Source organism: Limanda limanda, chromosome 1 (assembly GCF_963576545.1).
Source record: "Limanda limanda chromosome 1, fLimLim1.1, whole genome shotgun sequence".
In the NCBI taxonomy this organism is placed as follows: domain Eukaryota; kingdom Metazoa; phylum Chordata; class Actinopteri; order Pleuronectiformes; family Pleuronectidae; genus Limanda; species Limanda limanda.
Genome location: NC_083636.1, coordinates 7,274,242 through 7,291,331, shown reverse-complemented (window position 1 = coordinate 7,291,331; position 17,090 = coordinate 7,274,242). Strand labels below are relative to the sequence as shown.

Below are 17,090 nucleotides of genomic sequence, written 5' to 3'. Positions count from 1 at the left end.
CTCCACGATCTTTTATTTTGTGCCGGATTCTCAGATGTGAGGATGGCAACTTTGAGGAAACAGTACCTGGTGGACAGATGTGTGTACTCTGAGGACAGCCTTGCTGAAGATCATGTGGAGCTCCACAGGGTGCACAAAACCATCCTGGACCATGTCAAAGAGTATCTGACGTAAGTGAGCCGTGGTCACACAGACATCAGAGTCATTGTCTCTGATTTCACATCTTCAACTCTTGTGTTTTTGAGCAGTTGTGATTTAAAACGGGCCAAGAATGTCGTCCTCTCTCTCCTGCCCATCATTGGCTGGATGAGGATCTACAGATTTAGAGAGTGGCTGCTGGGTGATGTGGTGTCGGGGGTCAGCACTGGACTGGTGGCGATCATGCAAGGTGAGAAGCAATTTAATACAAGATTCATTATTCTGTGGGACAGCTGGTAGTATAGCTTTTGAAACATACTATATGAAATAACTGTTCTCTAACAGCCTTAAAGAGTTCAATCTGGAAGTTTTATTTTATTTTCAACCTTTATTATTTGTCTATTTTTAATGTTATTTTGCCTAAATATTATGACAAACCTCATTCAGCCTTCATTGTTATTCTTACTCAGGACTTGCTTTCTCTCTGCTGGCGTCGCTGCCTGCAAGCTACGGACTCTACACAGCTTTCTTCCCCATGCTCATATACTTTTTCCTTGGTACCTCAAGACACATTTCTGTAGGTATGTCACTTAGTGCTCAGTTACCATAGAGGGGTTGCTTGATGATAATAAATTACCAACATTTTTTTTTTTTTTTTTTAAGTTTTTGACTAATATGAAATGCCATATCAGAGATGGATCTGTTTGTTTTTCATTTTGGTCTGAAATTATGAGAAATGTCATTATAGAAAGAAGATATTGGTGATTCTGATTTTGAAGATGTTTATCACCCTCTTTTAAATTGTGAGATGGGGCGTTTGTCAATATTTTCATTGATTTTTCAGATAATAATTCGTGGAGCTTGATAAATGTTTAGAGGGATGATATTAATGAGTGTGTGCAATTTTGGTGCAGATCCAAATAAAAATCCAGGTCTAGTGAATTTATATGTGGTTTGATAAGGTGACTTCTTGGTGAAGGTATGAGTGCCAATGTAGTTTTCTAATTGATCTGAACTGATAGAAATTAAAGTTAGACATTTTCCAAAAACTAATGTGGAGTTTTATCATATCCTTTTTGACCGTGATATGCAAAAATGTCTTCATACTCGTCCACACCCTTTTCTCCTGCAGGCTCCTTTCCAGTCCTGAGCCTAATGATAGGCGCTGTGGTGATCCGTCTGGTACCGGAAGATGGACCATCAGCAAATATCACAGGCTTTGCAAATCTGACCCAGGATCAGCAAAGGGTCCTGGTGGCCTCCTCTGTCACCTTCCTCGTGGGTATCTTCCAGGTATAGACTCGTCTCTGTGATTCCTGAAGAACATGGCAGTAAATCCGCATGGCCTCAAACCAAGCCTCTGTTCTCTCCATGTTTCTGTCTCATGCAGCTTGCCATGGGGGTTCTGCAGGTGGGCTTCATTGTTGTGTACCTGTCAGACACTCTGGTGTCCGGCTTCACCACAGCAGCTGCTGTCCACATCCTGGTTTCACAGCTCAAGTTTGTGTTGGGGTTGATCGTGCCAGGCCTGAACGGGCCACTCTCCATCATATATGTGAGTCAGCAAGTCCAGTTGAAAGCAGTGGAGGTTGACCACTAATGTTTTCATCATTCAGGCTGTATAGGTGAAAGAGGACAGATTAAAGCATTAGATGTGCAAGCAGTTCTTATGAAGAAAGGTTATTGGCTGAAGAAAAAACAGCAGAGATTTCAGGGAGAGGAACCAATGAGGAGTTCTTTTGCAATTTAGTTTAGTGGCTAGAATGACCACAACTTTAATGAACAACTAACTATCCAGTTTTATCTTATCTTATCTTATCATAAAAACATAAAGGGGTGAGCTTATTTCAGAGTCAGAGAGGATTGGTTTGATGATATCGGGAATATGCTATTGTTGTCAAAGGCTAGAGGAGAATATGGCCGCCACTCATGTCTGACCATTAAATATGAAGATAGCCTGGCCAAGCAAAAAGACTGGAAACAGGCGGAAACAGAGAGAATGGCTCCGTACAACAGTAACAAGAACTTTAATCTAAACTTGCTAATAAACATCTTGTAGTGTAAGACCTGTGTGCCATTGACTCAACGTACGGCAGAGCAAGAGAAGAGAATGAATTTAATGATTTAATATGCAAACTGTTGTTTCTATCATCCTGAATCTCAGTGGTTTAGGAGCCAATGATTTCTCTCCTTAGGAAAAATCTGCAAAACTGCTGCTGAGTGCATAACCACGTGTTGATGAGTGTTTTCATTCTCCAGCTGAACTAATCGTGGTTATTACTTTTGTACAGACCCTGGAGCATATCTTTGACCAGATAACCTCAACCAACATCTGTGACCTGGTTATGACCATAGTGATCATGGTGATCGTGTTCATTGTGAAGGAGCTGAATGACAAATACAAAGCCAAACTGCCAGTGCCTATCCCCATAGAGGTCATTGTGGTGAGGGAAGCATTCAAGTACACTTTATAAGACTTTAAATCTCAAAACCACAACACACCTTTTCCGACTCTAGGGTTGGATTATACGAGCACAAGTCGGGATAAGATAACATCAAATGACTTTATTGTCACCGCACCAGTATAATAATAATAACATTCAGTTTGAAGTTGTCTTTTCGATACACGTTAGGATTGGGATAATTTGTGTGTATTTTACAGGACATTTGGAGCATCTTGTTAAGTTATACTTTAGTATAGGTCTCAAATCAGAAAATTGTGCAAGAAACAGTGTCTATTCCAAAGAAACAAGTACACAGACCGGACTTGGCCTCTTTTGCACTGTGGTCAGGCTATCCATGTCGGAGGTGGAAAATGTTTGACAGTGGTCAACTGCAAACTGCATGTTATTCAAAGGGGTTTCTTTACTTTCTCTAGAAATAAAGAGATGAATAGTTTTGGATCCAGGACGGAAACTCCGGCAAGCATGGGCTCACCTTTACAAATTCGTTTTTACTTTATTCTCTTAATATTATGACTTTATTCTTTAAATATTCCAACTTTTTTCTCAATTACAACTTTATTCTCGTAACATAATAAAGTTATTCTCAAATTCTTTAGATTAGCCCTAATACTCAATCGTAGGTTTCAGTTCATGCATCATCAACCAAACCCCTAAATATCGATCACACAAGTTTCAATCAAGATTCTGAAAATTCCAAGTGTTTGCTAAATAAACTACTTTCAAGAAAGTTCCATGTCTCCACAAGTAGATTTCCCCCCCAAAATGAATGAATGAATGGCAATAGCTGCCAGTGGTCAATGTGTCTACCCAACTCTCCGGTGTCGTTTTCTATTCCCACAGACAGTCATAGCTTGTGGAATATCGTTTGCCTTCAACTTTCAGGAGAGATACAATGTTGATGTTGTTGGCGTAATGGTTAGTGGGTAAGTTTCAAGTTCTCGACACAAACTTGCTGCTGTTCCATCAGATAATCCCGGTCATTTAAATGCAAGACTATCTTTCAGGTATGAGACTCCAATTGCTCCCAATATAGAGGTCTTCAAGACAAGTGCTGTGGAAGCCTTCCCTATAGCCATAGTTGGGTTTGCTGTTTCCTTCTCTGTGGCCAAAGTCTACTCTATCAAACATGATTACACCATAGACGGGAACCAGGTGAGTAATATATAAAATCCCTGTCCATCAAGGATATAGTTTTAATTGGTTACTAATACAATGTGGCGACAAGCATAAGACTCGTAATTTTGGTTATGAAGATGTAAAATTACGTGGATAGGCTTTTATAGACAAGGTTGGGTTTTCACGAGTTACATGTAAAAATCATTTCAATCAGTTCCAATTGTTCCATCCCAGGAGCTCATTGCTTTCGGGGTTAGCAACATATTCGGCGCAAGCTTCAGGTCGTTTGCGGCGAGCACAGCCCTCTCCAGGACGGCCATACAGGAGAGCTCAGGAGGCAAAACACAGGTCAGAAAACAAACTTCACCATTTACAGCTTCTCTCTCCTGGCTTCAGCTTTTACGATACCGCCACCTTCAAAATGTTTTTCTGTCTCCAAAACATTTGATCATAACTGTCACTTTACAGTCTGGTTTATATCCAATTCTCAACTTTCACAGCTATCTTAAAATGAAATATTAACTTCTTTTTTTTTTTACAAATGCAGATTGCAGGGTTGATCTCGGCCATGATGGCAATGATTGTAACTTTGAAACTTGGGTTCCTGTTAGAGCCACTTCCCAAGGTGAGAGTCAAGGTCACACACCAAGCCCGTCTTAAGTATTAATTTCTTTGAATCTGTCACACAATGAAAATAGTGACACAGATAAACCTTTCACAAAGAGTCCGATATATTTTATTTTCTGTAGGAGATAAAATGTTTTTTTTAAGGATGGTTTTCTGGCCCTCTCACTTCTTTAAAAAATAAAACATTGGGTCCATCCAGTCCCAAGAAGCCTTCAGGAAAAAGTGGAATTTTATCTTCTGATCAAGGAGCTGCGAAATTATCCTGATGTCTTCAAAGTTTATTTCAGGATGTTTGTGGTCCAGTTTGATTCACTATCAGCACTGAGACCACATTTTAAAAAGAGCAAAACAGATTTCTGTGATCCAATTGATCCAGAACAGAATTCAACTCTCTGGAAAACATTTGACTGATGCGTAAAACGCAGCGAATCAAATCTGTTCCAATAACTAGAATGACAAACCAAAGTTTCAGAGTGATAGACTCATTGTGTTTGACTTCAATGGTCAAAAATTTCAGTTAGGTTTTTTTTTCTGTCTCACTGATTCCTATAGGGGATAAGATTTTCTTGTGATTATGTATCTATAAGTGTAATGTAGTATAGATTTGTCTCCCTATACACACCTTTAATATTCTGTTTGACTGCAGTCTGTCCTGGGTGCCTTGGTGATCGTGAACTTGAAGGGCATGCTGATGCAGTTCAGAGAAATCCCGTACCTGTGGAGGAGGGACAAACCAGAATTTGTAGGCATTCAGTAAATGTCGGAGGTTAATTCCAAAATATACATTTATTTATAGAGTGCAACGTTTCATTTATTTGTTTATTTTCGTATAGTCTGCTCTGTGTTGGTGTTTGACTTCAGTTTTTTTCCCCTGCAGTTGGTGTGGGTGGGGACGTGCCTGGGTGCCATCCTGCTCGGCCTGGATCTTGGTCTGGCGGTGGGCCTGGGGGTGGAGCTGATCACCGTTGTCTTCAGGACTCAGTTGTAATAACACATTTCATGGAATCTGACGTCAGTTTGTTAATATGCAAACTGACGATACGGAGGAAATAATGAGAAAATCTTGAATGTATTATAGTTGACGAAAAATCTCTATGTGGTCACTTTAATTCAATTCAATTCAGATTTATGTTATTTGTATAGCCTCAAAACACAAAATACATTATTTCAAGGCACTTAACATTGTGAGGTCGAGACCTTACACTAGATTTAAAGGACCAGTGTGTTGTATTTAGGGGGATCTATTGGTGGAAATTTAATATCATATTCTTAATTAGGTTTTCCTCGTTTAAACCTTAAAATTAGCCTTTTATATCTTAATCAGGAGCAGATCCTCCTCTACAGGATCCTCCATGTTGTACTGTGTTGTTTCTATAGTAGCCCAGAATGGACAAACCAAACACTGACTCAAGAGAGGGCCTTTTGCGTTGTCCCATTACCTTTAATCCACCATAGGTTCTCCTGTACACTTCAGCTGCTTGCAGACATGCACTAACCCCGGATGCTCCGGACTTTCTGCGGAGTTTCTCCTATGTCTAGCCGCCATCTAGTTATCATCATGCTGGTGCTTACAACAAAAAAGACTGTTAGAAACATGACTGAGACTGTATCATATAGCGACTGGTGAATCAGGGTGTGATGACGACACAACCTAAGAGCTTTGGGTCAAACCACACCTGCCAAGAGAAAAAAAAGAGTCATTAGCTTTAATAAAAATCCGTTCACTTTTTTTAAGGTTACTGTGTCTTCATGGATTCCACATCATGACCCACAAAAAACTATGTTAATGTCTTCATGTGTCTCTAGTCCCCGCTGTTCTGTCTTGGCGAACATCTCTGGCACTGACCTCTACAGGGATCGCAAAGACTACCTGCATGTAAGTTGCAAGAGTTGCTTTTTTTGTTTTCATTTAATGTCATTATTGTCAACTGAATTAAAATCATACTGCTTTTCTTCTCAGATATTCGAACCAAGGGGAGTAAAAATCTTCAGGATACCCTCTCCCATCTTCTTTGCCAACATAGAGTTCTTCAAGGAAAAGCTCCAAGAAGCTGTATGTACTATTTGTCTCGCTCTGTTTAAGTATTTCTGAGAGAGTATACTCTAAGCCTTTCACTGCACTGAACTGTACTGCTGTTCCAGGTTGGATTCAACCCCTTGAGAGTTCTGAGGAAGAGGAACAAGGCACTCAGGAAGATCAAGAAACTGTTGCAGGAAAATGATAATCACAGAAGGGAGGTGAGGCCTAAAACTCAAGCGTGCTGAAAAAAAGTAAATTATTATTGTAGATAAATTGTTTCCTCAAAAAGCTCAAGGCTTACGTTCATATATTTGTCTAACAGACAGGTTTGAGGGGTTTATTTAGCAAAGCAACTGATGAGTCTTGCGTTAACAAGGAGGAGATGGATCAGCCCTTTGACCTCGAGGGCCTTCCATTCCGGATGGACTGGAATGCCGAGCTTCCCAACAACATCAGAGTTCCCAGAGTGGACCTCCACAGCCTGATCCTGGACTTCTCCGCTGTCTCCTTCCTGGACATCTCTGCTCTGAAAGGACTCAAAGTGGTAAAGAGGGAAAAACACTGATAATGTGGCAGCTGCACTCTTGTTAATAAGTCCTGAAAGACGTCTTTATGTTGCTGTGTGGATATGACAGAAATGTCTCTAGTCATAGTGAATATTGGCTAATGTTGAAAAGATCAAATAATAATTGCAATCCATATTAATGTTGAATTGCTCCACTACTTGTCAAAGTCCTACATTAAAAATTCGGAGCATGATCAGAAAAATACAATGTAAGAAAGAATGTTCCTTATATAGCAGATGTATTGAATCTTACATTTCAAATGAGGCGGAGAAACTTTTCATTATTTTAGATATATTACAGAGTAACATTTGTTAGTGCAGTCCCCAGGCCCCCTTCCGATGCATTATGAAATGATCAAAAACTGTTTTTTAAAAATGAAAAAGTTTAAAAAAAAATGTACAATACAAAGTAATACTCTTTTTTAACTTTTCTCGGATCTGCTTTTACTGATCTGATGCTTTTTATTAGCTTATTTTAAATCTTTGGGTCTCTTAAAGAGTACAAAGTACAAAGTAACTTAACAGTGCTTGAGTAAATAGTACTCACAGTACTTGAGTAACTGTACTCAGTTACTTTCCATTGCTGTAGTTCTGCTAAAGAGAGTAGATCGGTAAAGAGGGTTAGATACTGTATCTGACGAACTAAGAATGGAATTCTCGTTGTTTGTTGTGGGAACTCTTGCCTGTTTTTATATATAAAGTGCCTTGAGATAATGTATGTTGGGATTTGGCACCATACAAGTCAAATTGAATTGATTATAATGAACATAATAAAATAATGAGTGATAGCGGTTGTATTGTTCCAGTGATACCCACGTTTTTACAACCTTCTATTTATCCCTGTTATCACCTGCAGGGTCTCAAAGAGTTCATCCGAATCGATGTGGATGTTTACATCGTGTCATGTGACGGTGAGTTTATTGAAGTGCATTACAAGCACTGCTTCTTAAATGATCAAATCAGTGAGGACACCAACAGCATGAGGTGAATGTTGCCGGTACATACAGGTACCCATAATCCACCTCTCAGGCAGCTGTGGGTCAGTAGCAGAGCCCTGATGCATCATACACACATGTTGAAGTTCCCCCTTTCACTGACCTCTCGCCTGTGTCCACAGTGTACATCCTGGAGAAACTACACATGTGCATGTTCTTTGACGATGAGATTCGGACCTCCATGTTCTTCCCGACCCTTCATGACGCCATGCTGCACGTGCTTGAAAAACACAAGGAGGACCAGAGTAAAGGCTGGGCGGTAAATAAAAGAGTCTCTTCATGGATTTTACATCCTTTTCTATGAATTTGTCAGATTAATCCCTGAACCCACAATTATAACAGAGCAGAAACTATGAAGCACTTTATTTCTCATTATAATTAACTTAATAATGTTGTGAGGCTAAGGGTGTGGGTGATTTGGTTGGGGCGTGTTGGGGTTGATGCACATAAAGGGGGAATTACAGTTTCATGCAACATATAAATAAATAAATAAATAAATAAATATGAATAGTTTCTGTTGCAGCATTAAAATAAGAGTTACCCATTTAGTCAAAGCAGGTATAATGCTTCACAAATAATTCTGTTTTATTTTTTTGAATATAGATATCAGAAACCAAAATGTAGAAGAGCAGCTGTCTCCAGGAACATCCACTCATGAAGAATATTCATCATCAACAAATCACAACAAAATTCTGTTTACTACTGTCCCACTTTAATCTACTGTCATAACTCACTTTATCACCTCAATGCAATGTTTTATATGTTTAGTATAGGTCTATTGAAAATGTTCTGTGATTCATGCAGACTTTGTTGTAATGGGACTTGTTACGGTTTACTTTAAATATTTGTATCTATGTTTCTGATATCATGGTATCAACCAACCAACCCTGTGTAAATACTGGTCAAAGAATACATCTTGCGTACTTCAGATGTGTTACATTGGACATCCGGAGGGATTTAACACTGTCCTTAGGATTTGAAATTCCTCTGAACACAAGCTAAATCTATAAGTCAAGATAAAAAGAACTGTAAACACCTGCTTTAATGTTAATCAATCTCTGATAAAATGAGAGGAAATAATCTTGTTTTGTAGTTTGTACAGCACCAGACACTTCATTTCATAGCCGATTAACCTTTATAACAATATTTCCCTTTCATGGTAGCAAAGCAGAGAAGACAACTGAGCTGCACAAAATCAATTTTATTTTTTCGGAGTTCCTGAATGATCTTTTATTTTGTAAATAACTTAAAAAACCTCATCTGGTCCATCATCAAATAACAATCTGAGAATAAATTGTCACTTTGGTTTGGGTGGTGCAGACATTTAAATACCATCCTTTGATATGAAGTTACAAGCCATTATATGGGGTCACAGTCCAAAATTGTTGGAAACCACAGATAAAGACGACCACCAGATGTAGCCACAGGACAGAATGTCTGGAGGGTTACATACAGTTGACCAACTAGGTAATACTAGTTTTCACAAGATGTGAACTCCATGTATTGCTTCTCATATCCTTCAAATATCATATAATCATCTTAACTTTATACATGAACTATTAACTGTTAGTCAATATAACTATTTGTGTCAATAGAGCAAAGATGAGATTGAAATCTGCAGTTAAAAATTTATTGAGACATATTTAACATCTTTCATGAACAGTACATATGCATGAACTCAGCTGACATATATACAGACATATAAGCTATTAAAAAGGGGACATTCTTGCTCTTCCAAGTCTGCAGTATGCTCAGTGGGAGGTTCAGTACAGTTAACTAAAATGTGCACAGCATACACATTTGCTTCTGGGCAGTATTATCAAAACGAAGCTTCTACGTCCTGTAACCCTGAGGTTTACTATCACATTATTCAGACAAGTGGTGTGGAACAGAATGACACAGACTGTTGCCTATTCATTCAGTTGGCAGTTTACTGATAGTACGGCCGGTAGCGGCTCTGATCTGGGTGATGTGGACCAGGCATCTGGCCCTGGGGAGGAGGACCCTGCATCCGTGGAGGTGGGGGTCCTCTCGGAGCAGGCCACATCCCAGGGCTGAGCCCTCCTGGTTGGCTGAACGGGGGACTGAGGGTGCCCTGGTCTTCAGGGAACTGCTGCATTGAGTTGGGGTTGTAATGATGAGGTGGAGGGGCGTTGACGGGAGGGCCACTGTGTTGTGGTGGAGGTCCTGGGGGCGGGTGGTTCATATAAGGGGGCATAATGTGCCCTGGTGGGGGCGTGATTGGTGGTGGAGCTGAAGACATGGGGGGAGGAGGGGCCTGGTTGTACACCATGTGTGGCGTCCCAGAGGCTTGGGGCGGATGCTGCATTGGGTGGCTGATGGGAGGAGGAGGGGGAGGCGGGGGGCCAAAGTGCTGCTGCGGTGGCGCCATCATGTGGTGGGAGTGGGACACGACAGGGGGCTGGCCGGGATAGTCCCCAGGATGGTGGTGGGGTGGCTGACCGGGACCTAGCCCACCAGAGTGGGGCTCACGGGAGGAAGAGGAGTCATCTTGGATGGGCACAGTGATGAGATTGCTGTGTTTCCGAGTGGTTACCGTAGCGATGCGGAATGTCTCAGGACCTAAAGCAGAAGTTGGGGGCGGGGCATCGTGAGCGGAGGGCGGCGGTGGCTGGCTGTAGGGGTCATGACCGCCATGCTGGAGTGGGTTGGGGAGATGAACATGGTTCTTGGATAAGTGAGGTGGAGGCACACGGAAACGCTCAGGGACGTCAGATGAAAGTCCGAGGTGCAGGGGCTCCTGGCGGCCTGAGGACGACTTGGCTGCCCTCAGGTGGCGGTGGTTAACATGGGCCTGCAGGTCACGCTGGGACAAGTAGGTGCGCTTACATCCCGGCACAACACTGCACATGTAGAGCGAACCACGCTGGCACTGCTCGATGCGCTGCACCGGGTCTGTGCAGCTGTAGAGGGTGAGGCTGGCGGACACACAGGGACAACGCATTAGTGTCAAATAGCGGGAGTTACACGGACGCATCAGAAGAGCTACAATCATAAAGGCTACACATTACTTCAAGTTAAATGTTGCAAAAACAGGTTTCGTAAATGTTTTTCAAAATAAAGAGTAATAATGAATTCCATTATTCACCACAACAGAAACACAACAAAGTAGTAAAATGTCTCACCCTGGACACATCTTGTCTCCTTTCTTTTCATGAAGCAAAGCACAGTCATGGCAGAAAACATGTTTGCAGGGGATCTGTGGAGTTAACAATTCAACAGGTTCAGCATCAGCAGTTCTCTAAGAAAAACATTCTGCAGACATGGTCACATTAACAAAGTACATACCATCCGCCCATACAGCTGGATAGGGAGACCACATTTGTCACAGAAGTGGATCGGTATTTCATCCCTTTCTCCAATCAAATGCAACTGTTGGAAAATGATCAAGAAATGGATTAACATATACTTTTCATTAGAGCACCCTAAAATAATGTAAATATAATCCATGCACTTTTCTATCTGCTCATTATTTATGAGTCGTTTTATTTCCCACACCATAGGCTGATGGGAAGATTACTACAACCAGACTTGTATAAGGACATGTGTTGTGATTGTCTGGATGTGCATCACCGTTTACTTACTGTGGAATAGTAATGTAAAGGTGTGTTGGTTAACCTCTGTCTGAAAAGGTGTGTTGAGTCTGATCATTCTGTGGGATGTACCTTATAGTCCCAAAACAGTGGCTGGGGATATCTCCTCTGATTTGCAAACACATCTCCAGATTTAGCACCGCAGTCAAACCTGTCCTCTTGCTTGAAGCCAAAGTTATCTGTGAAACACAAAGACACACGTGTTAATGATTTAAACTTAAAAAAATAACGGGAGATTTATTAGGCGAAATCTATTGTAGGGTTAGGATATAAGGTCAACTCACAGTAATAACAATAAGGTAGGTGGTGACTAACTTTTAAAACAGAATTGGAGAGCCCTCAAACTAGACTTAATTGTCACAGACATTTTAGGCAAGCCACACTTCTTCACCAAGTCAGTTGGTTTGACTTGGTGTTTTAAAAGCAATTAAACATTGCTATAAAAACCAACAATTTTACATTAACTTAATCTTACTTTCCTCTGGGTTAAAAAACAATGCTATTGAACCTCTCATGACTGTTGTTCATGGTTAAACTTATGTTATAAGAAACCAAGACTGCCTGGTTTCTCCCTAATTCAATGAGAACCAGTCAATGTTATATGATTTACTTTAACATTCTTTGTTTTCAATGCACAGTAATACAACTGAAGAGTGAATCATATGGTGTAAGATCCTCTGTGCTTTATATCAGCCAGCAGTCACCATGGGTAATTTAGAAATGGCCCCTGGTGGTAATTGGCAAACCACATAAAGAAAAAACGCCAATTGTTTATAGTTTCATCCAACTGTCTTTTTTTTATAATTAAATTCACATACAGTCACAGACCTATGGTTCACCAGGAGAGGGAACCCCAAGTAAAACAAGGAGTACTACAATTATCCTTGTTGCATTAACTTCTGTTATAACACACAGCATTTTGCAATCACAGCATGTAAGAATTGAGCCTGTGTCAGTACCATGATGACTTATGGCAGAAAGGAAACACTGCATTGGCAAAGAGCAGGAGGTAAAGCTTCAAACTCTCATCCACACAAACTAAGGAACATTAACAACACCACCACCACCACAGCTCCAGCCTCAAATGTAACTCAAAGTGCTGATCTTGGCCTCTGCCAATGTCAACAGAAACTATACGAGTCACTGAACTTCCTGTTGTTTCTTATTTATCTGTTGGCCGATAAAAATTAGCTGATACAAGTCTTTTGCATATAGCTGTAATAGGAATGAAAAGGTAACTGGTTCCATGGTATACCCTGATAAAATTCCTGACAGTTAGTTGTACCGTTTCAATCCTAAATGAAGGTAATTAAGGATTGAAAATCACACACACAGCAGAGGGAAATTCAACACTGAATGACAACATAAAGAAATAGACACTGAGCTGAGACACTGAGCTGAAATGAGACCAGTAAACAGAAATTTGTTTTTTTTCTTTGGTTTCTTTTTAGACAATGGTAGAGAAAACACTACTGCTTAAACCGGTTTATTTACTTCTTCTGTTGGATTTTCCAGTGTAACTATGTGACATCAATATTTACATTTGTCCAAAGTTCAGTAAATAACTGATTTTCAACTCTTGACTGATTTAAAATACGTGAGAGACCACAGACATAGAGAGATTTAACAGACTTTAAATCATATAATTGTCAGAACATACACACTGGACGATTTGGCCTGAATGTTAGACCACACACGTGCCTATTTCACAGACTTGAAATCTCAAAAAATCTTGCGAAATTAAACAATTTTTATGCTCATTATCCTCAATTTCTTAAATCGTAAATATCAAACATGTCTGAGGGAAGGCTCCGACCCAATCCGTAGAATAAAGTTTATTTTGTAAACGCCGCAGAACTTCATGATTATTTGGGCAGATAACCGGCACCGAGTGACCTCCAGCAGGGAACACCGCCTGCGATTGTAAGAAGGAATTTTTGCCGAACAATTACGCCATTTTATAGCACTGATATGACATTAAAGCATAAAAATGCAAAGGTTTTAATTCTAAAGATCATTCAGTCAGACATTTGACTTAGAATTAAAAACATTATGATACCCTCAGTCAAGAAAACATAAATAAAACCACACACAACAAAAACAACAAATAAAATGGACTGTCTGGCTCTGTTAACAAAAATGGCCTATTGAATAAATATTTAACATTTTACACAAGATATATTTTACCAGTTCAGTAAACAGGATGGGATGATATGATTGAATTAGGTTAGCATTCCAGTGTTTCCTCTAGGATTGTGTGTGTGTGTGTGCCTGCTCATCTTCTTCGCTCTTCACACACAACCTGGCCATTCCATTTATTTACTTATTAGTCGATGGTGTCGGATCATGAATCCGGATTATTCCTGTCAGTTTAACCCTGATGTCTGTTACATTTTGTGTTGTGTGTAGCAGTTGAATTGCGAGCATACTACATTTTTGAACTTTTTCTACTTATGTAAATAAGAGTCTTGTGTTTATTGTTAAAGTGTAAAGTGAGTGCAGGTCAGCAGGTGGGGGGTGGACACTCAGACAGGAGACAAGGTACAAATCAATCGCTGCTTTAGCTTTGATCCTGAAGCGGCGGTGCTCATCATTTACAGTGTTGCATGCAGCATTGTTGGAAACCCTGCACTCACACTTTTGTTGCCACTCCTCTAAAACTAATTCAATAAACCGCCTCATTCACATGAATGATCTCTCCTTGTCCTCTTTCACTGGGGCGACCACAAATCTTTGGCGTGGCATCAATGTTCGCACAATTTAATCTTCAGTGTGCATCTGTGTTTATATTTGCTGATATGAAAACTTCATTACAGTATAACCCATGCAGAAAAGACTGCATTTATGTTGACATTTTATAGGAAGAAAGGTGTATCGTCTTAATTCAAGTTCACAAAGCAGGGTGAACTGCAAAATGATCCTACCATTTTCTCCGGGCTCACTTTTAGTCGGCCTGCTGCTGGGTCTCTGGGCTCGTGGAGGAGGTTTGCTCCTCAGGGGCTGTTTGGATATGAGTTTGATGGGGATTCGTCTTCGAACATCTGGGCCTCCCAAATTCCCAGAGCCGTCGCTTCCTTGAAGATCATTGTCTGTGGAAAAATAAAAGTAGCAATATTCATCAATTTCACATGCTTATGGGAGTCTTGTGGTGAAGTCACACAGTAGCTATACATTATAATTAATATTGCAGAAAATTAAGCAATATTAACTCAAAGGATACACCAACATTTGGTGTGGTGTTTGTGCAGTGAATGATTAGTGTCCAGTTTAAATTATATATAAAACTAGGAATACAGACACTGCAGGAGTGGAGTTGTTTGTTTACGGCTCAGCATTAAAGGATTTATGGTCCATGTATGTCCGCGTTACAGAACATCGTGTTTTAATGGCGTGTAATCAAACTTTGACGTCACACCGTGTGACGGAAAAAAAAATCTGTCAGTCAGTTTTTATCTCCATCTTGTTGTGATGACACTCATCTCAATTTGAAGTTGATCCGATGAAAGCCCTGGTACAAGTACATCAAAGTAAAAATGTGGAATATGGCCAAAATGGCCACTAAATGCAAAATAGCAGGCTTCCTGTTGTGTTTTTCCAATTGCACCTAAAGACTTTTTTGTTTGTCTGGTCATGATACACCTGTATATCGATTTTTGTGAAGACCGGTCAATGTAAACACGTTCCAGGGGTCTCGGGGGGCACCGTTGAGCCATTTTGCGACGCCCATTGAAAATTCCTTCAGGATACGTAAATTTTCACCACTTTCTAACTTTCTGCAAATTTTGGTAAGAAGTTGAGCATGGTAAAGCCCTCAAAAAGCCAATTCATTTGCCTGAATAATAATAATCCTTACAATTTTAATAGGGTCTCACCTGACCTTTGATGTCAGTGCTCGTGACCTAATAAATCAAACCCCATATGGATATAGTTTTAGAAAAGGCTTTCAGAAAGAGATGCTTGAAGTATCGATGTGAAAATACACAGACTGGGTGACATTGACCCTACTCTCCACAAGAATAACAATAACAATATCCGAAATTATAATGACAGATTAATCCTTCAACATTTTCCTGGGAATATCACGGAGTGGACACGTTGTGGAGAATATTCACATCCTCAAACACAGAACTGTGGCACAGAGTAAGATTTACACATCTAAAGTTAGCAAGGTAACTATTAACTTTGAGTAACCAGTTTGGTGATATTGACTATCACTAAATAGAGAATAATCCAACCTGCAGATACGAACGTGTTAAGAAAGACAGTCGTCTCATACATTACAGGATAAACTCTTAAACCATGTTATTAGTTGTGACAGCCCAATATCTGAGCTAGCTTAATGCTAACATTGGTTTATGTAGCATTCGCGCCCCAACTCAGTGTTAGCTTGAGGTTACTCCTTACTCATGTGTGGACAACACGCTGTCCACCGTTTAAAAGAGGAGTGCGCAGACTCCGTAGTTACACTGCGTGCTGCTCTGCGTGCTCACTTAAGACTCAACGGTAACTTTTCGTGAGCACAAGTAATTTAGCTCAACTCCATTGCTAGCCAGTTCTGAGCTAACTCGGACCATGCTAGCTTTAACGCTGCTCTGTGAGGTAAAGCGGTGCCGTAGCAAACCCCTACACAGCGAGGATGGGGCGTCTTCATCCGACGACTTGTTATAACAGCAACTATCGCTGCGTGGAGGAATAGACCAGTGGAAATACGTTGGCTCCCATCGGCCTGAACTGGACATTTTGCTTACCGCTTTGGTCCATGATCCAACGAGTGAACGCAGTGCATTGTGGGAGCGAACGGGCGACGAGGAGAGGAGGGCGAAGCGCGAGGAAAGGAAGGAAGGGAGAAGGGAAGGAGGAAGGGAAATGAGTGAGGAGAGAAGCGAGGGAGATGAGAGAAAGAAGCTGAAGAAAGAGTACAATTCATAAACACTATTCAATACATAATATTTAAAACAAATAATTGCACCATTTTAAAGATAATGTACACTATTCTTTGTTTACATACAATAGTCCAGTTGCCTATTTATTACATACATGTAGAGAAATGTATCTCAATACAAGAGGTTCGCAATAAATGCAACGTTAGGTGCGTTATTACGACGGTAAAACAATATATAGATAGCAAGATAGATAGATATATAGATGTACTTTACTGATCCCAAGATGGAAAATAATTGTTACACTGGCATTGGAAATATAGTTGCCGATATATATATATATATGTCTAAATAAGAATATTATATATGTAACTACTATATTATTATATTTACCATTAAAAAACGATATATGCCTTACTCTACATAATTTGATTTAATAGGAAAATAAATATATACATATATTCATTTAAAGATTTTGAAATCACTCTGGTTTAAATTAGCCTCTCTCAGTCTCTGGGCCTGATCGTCCTTAAATATTTGTAGAACCCAAAATATATATATATATATATATATATATATATATATATATAATAAAGCAAACCTCCAACTTGAATCTCTCACATTTTATAGTTTTATGCCAATGCATCTTATTGTACTATACTGTTATTAA

At 40.0% G+C, this 17,090-nt stretch overlaps 2 protein-coding genes across 2 annotated transcripts; one reads left to right on the top strand and one right to left on the bottom strand.

The window, feature by feature from the left end:
* Positions 1-42: 42 nt before the first annotated feature.
* Positions 43-9,110, top strand: LOC133012036 (chloride anion exchanger-like). The gene is made up of 19 exons (XM_061080005.1): positions 43-170; positions 249-388; positions 609-719; positions 1,271-1,431; positions 1,529-1,693; positions 2,430-2,582; positions 3,444-3,526; positions 3,608-3,755; positions 3,954-4,067; positions 4,267-4,344; positions 4,993-5,088; positions 5,224-5,330; positions 6,153-6,222; positions 6,307-6,399; positions 6,489-6,584; positions 6,689-6,910; positions 7,788-7,842; positions 8,049-8,185; positions 9,090-9,110. Exons 1-19 carry the CDS (start codon positions 43-45, stop codon positions 9,108-9,110), a joined length of 2,178 nt encoding a protein of 725 aa, XP_060935988.1.
* Positions 9,111-9,542: 432 nt separating this feature from the next.
* cbll1 (Cbl proto-oncogene-like 1, E3 ubiquitin protein ligase) lies at positions 9,543-16,353 on the bottom strand. The gene is made up of 6 exons (XM_061072422.1): positions 16,289-16,353; positions 14,465-14,629; positions 11,613-11,719; positions 11,236-11,319; positions 11,073-11,146; positions 9,543-10,865 (listed from the first exon to the last, which is right to left on the bottom strand). The coding sequence occupies exons 1-6, from the start codon at positions 16,299-16,301 to the stop codon at positions 9,857-9,859; spliced, it is 1,452 nt and encodes a 483-aa protein (XP_060928405.1). The 5' UTR covers positions 16,302-16,353; the 3' UTR covers positions 9,543-9,856.
* Between the last annotated feature and the right edge of the window lie 737 nt (positions 16,354-17,090).

Excerpts from the sequence above, each read along its gene's own strand:
- LOC133012036 (XM_061080005.1), top strand. The coding sequence starts at position 43 with ATGGCAACTTTGAGGAAACAGTACCTGGTGGACAGATGTGTGTACTCT. Across the intron at positions 3,756-3,953 it reads ACACCATAGACGGGAACCAG|GAGCTCATTGCTTTCGGGGT; the intron begins GTGAGTAATATA and ends GTTCCATCCCAG. Across the intron at positions 8,186-9,089 it reads ACCAGAGTAAAGGCTGGGCG|CAAAGCAGAGAAGACAACTG; the intron begins GTAAATAAAAGA and ends CTTTCATGGTAG.
- cbll1 (XM_061072422.1), bottom strand. Across the intron at positions 11,320-11,612 it reads CACTGTTTTGGGACTATAAG|TTGCATTTGATTGGAGAAAG; the intron begins GTACATCCCACA and ends ATTTTCCAACAG. Across the intron at positions 10,866-11,072 it reads GGAGACAAGATGTGTCCAGG|CCTCACCCTCTACAGCTGCA; the intron begins GTGAGACATTTT and ends TGTGTCCGCCAG.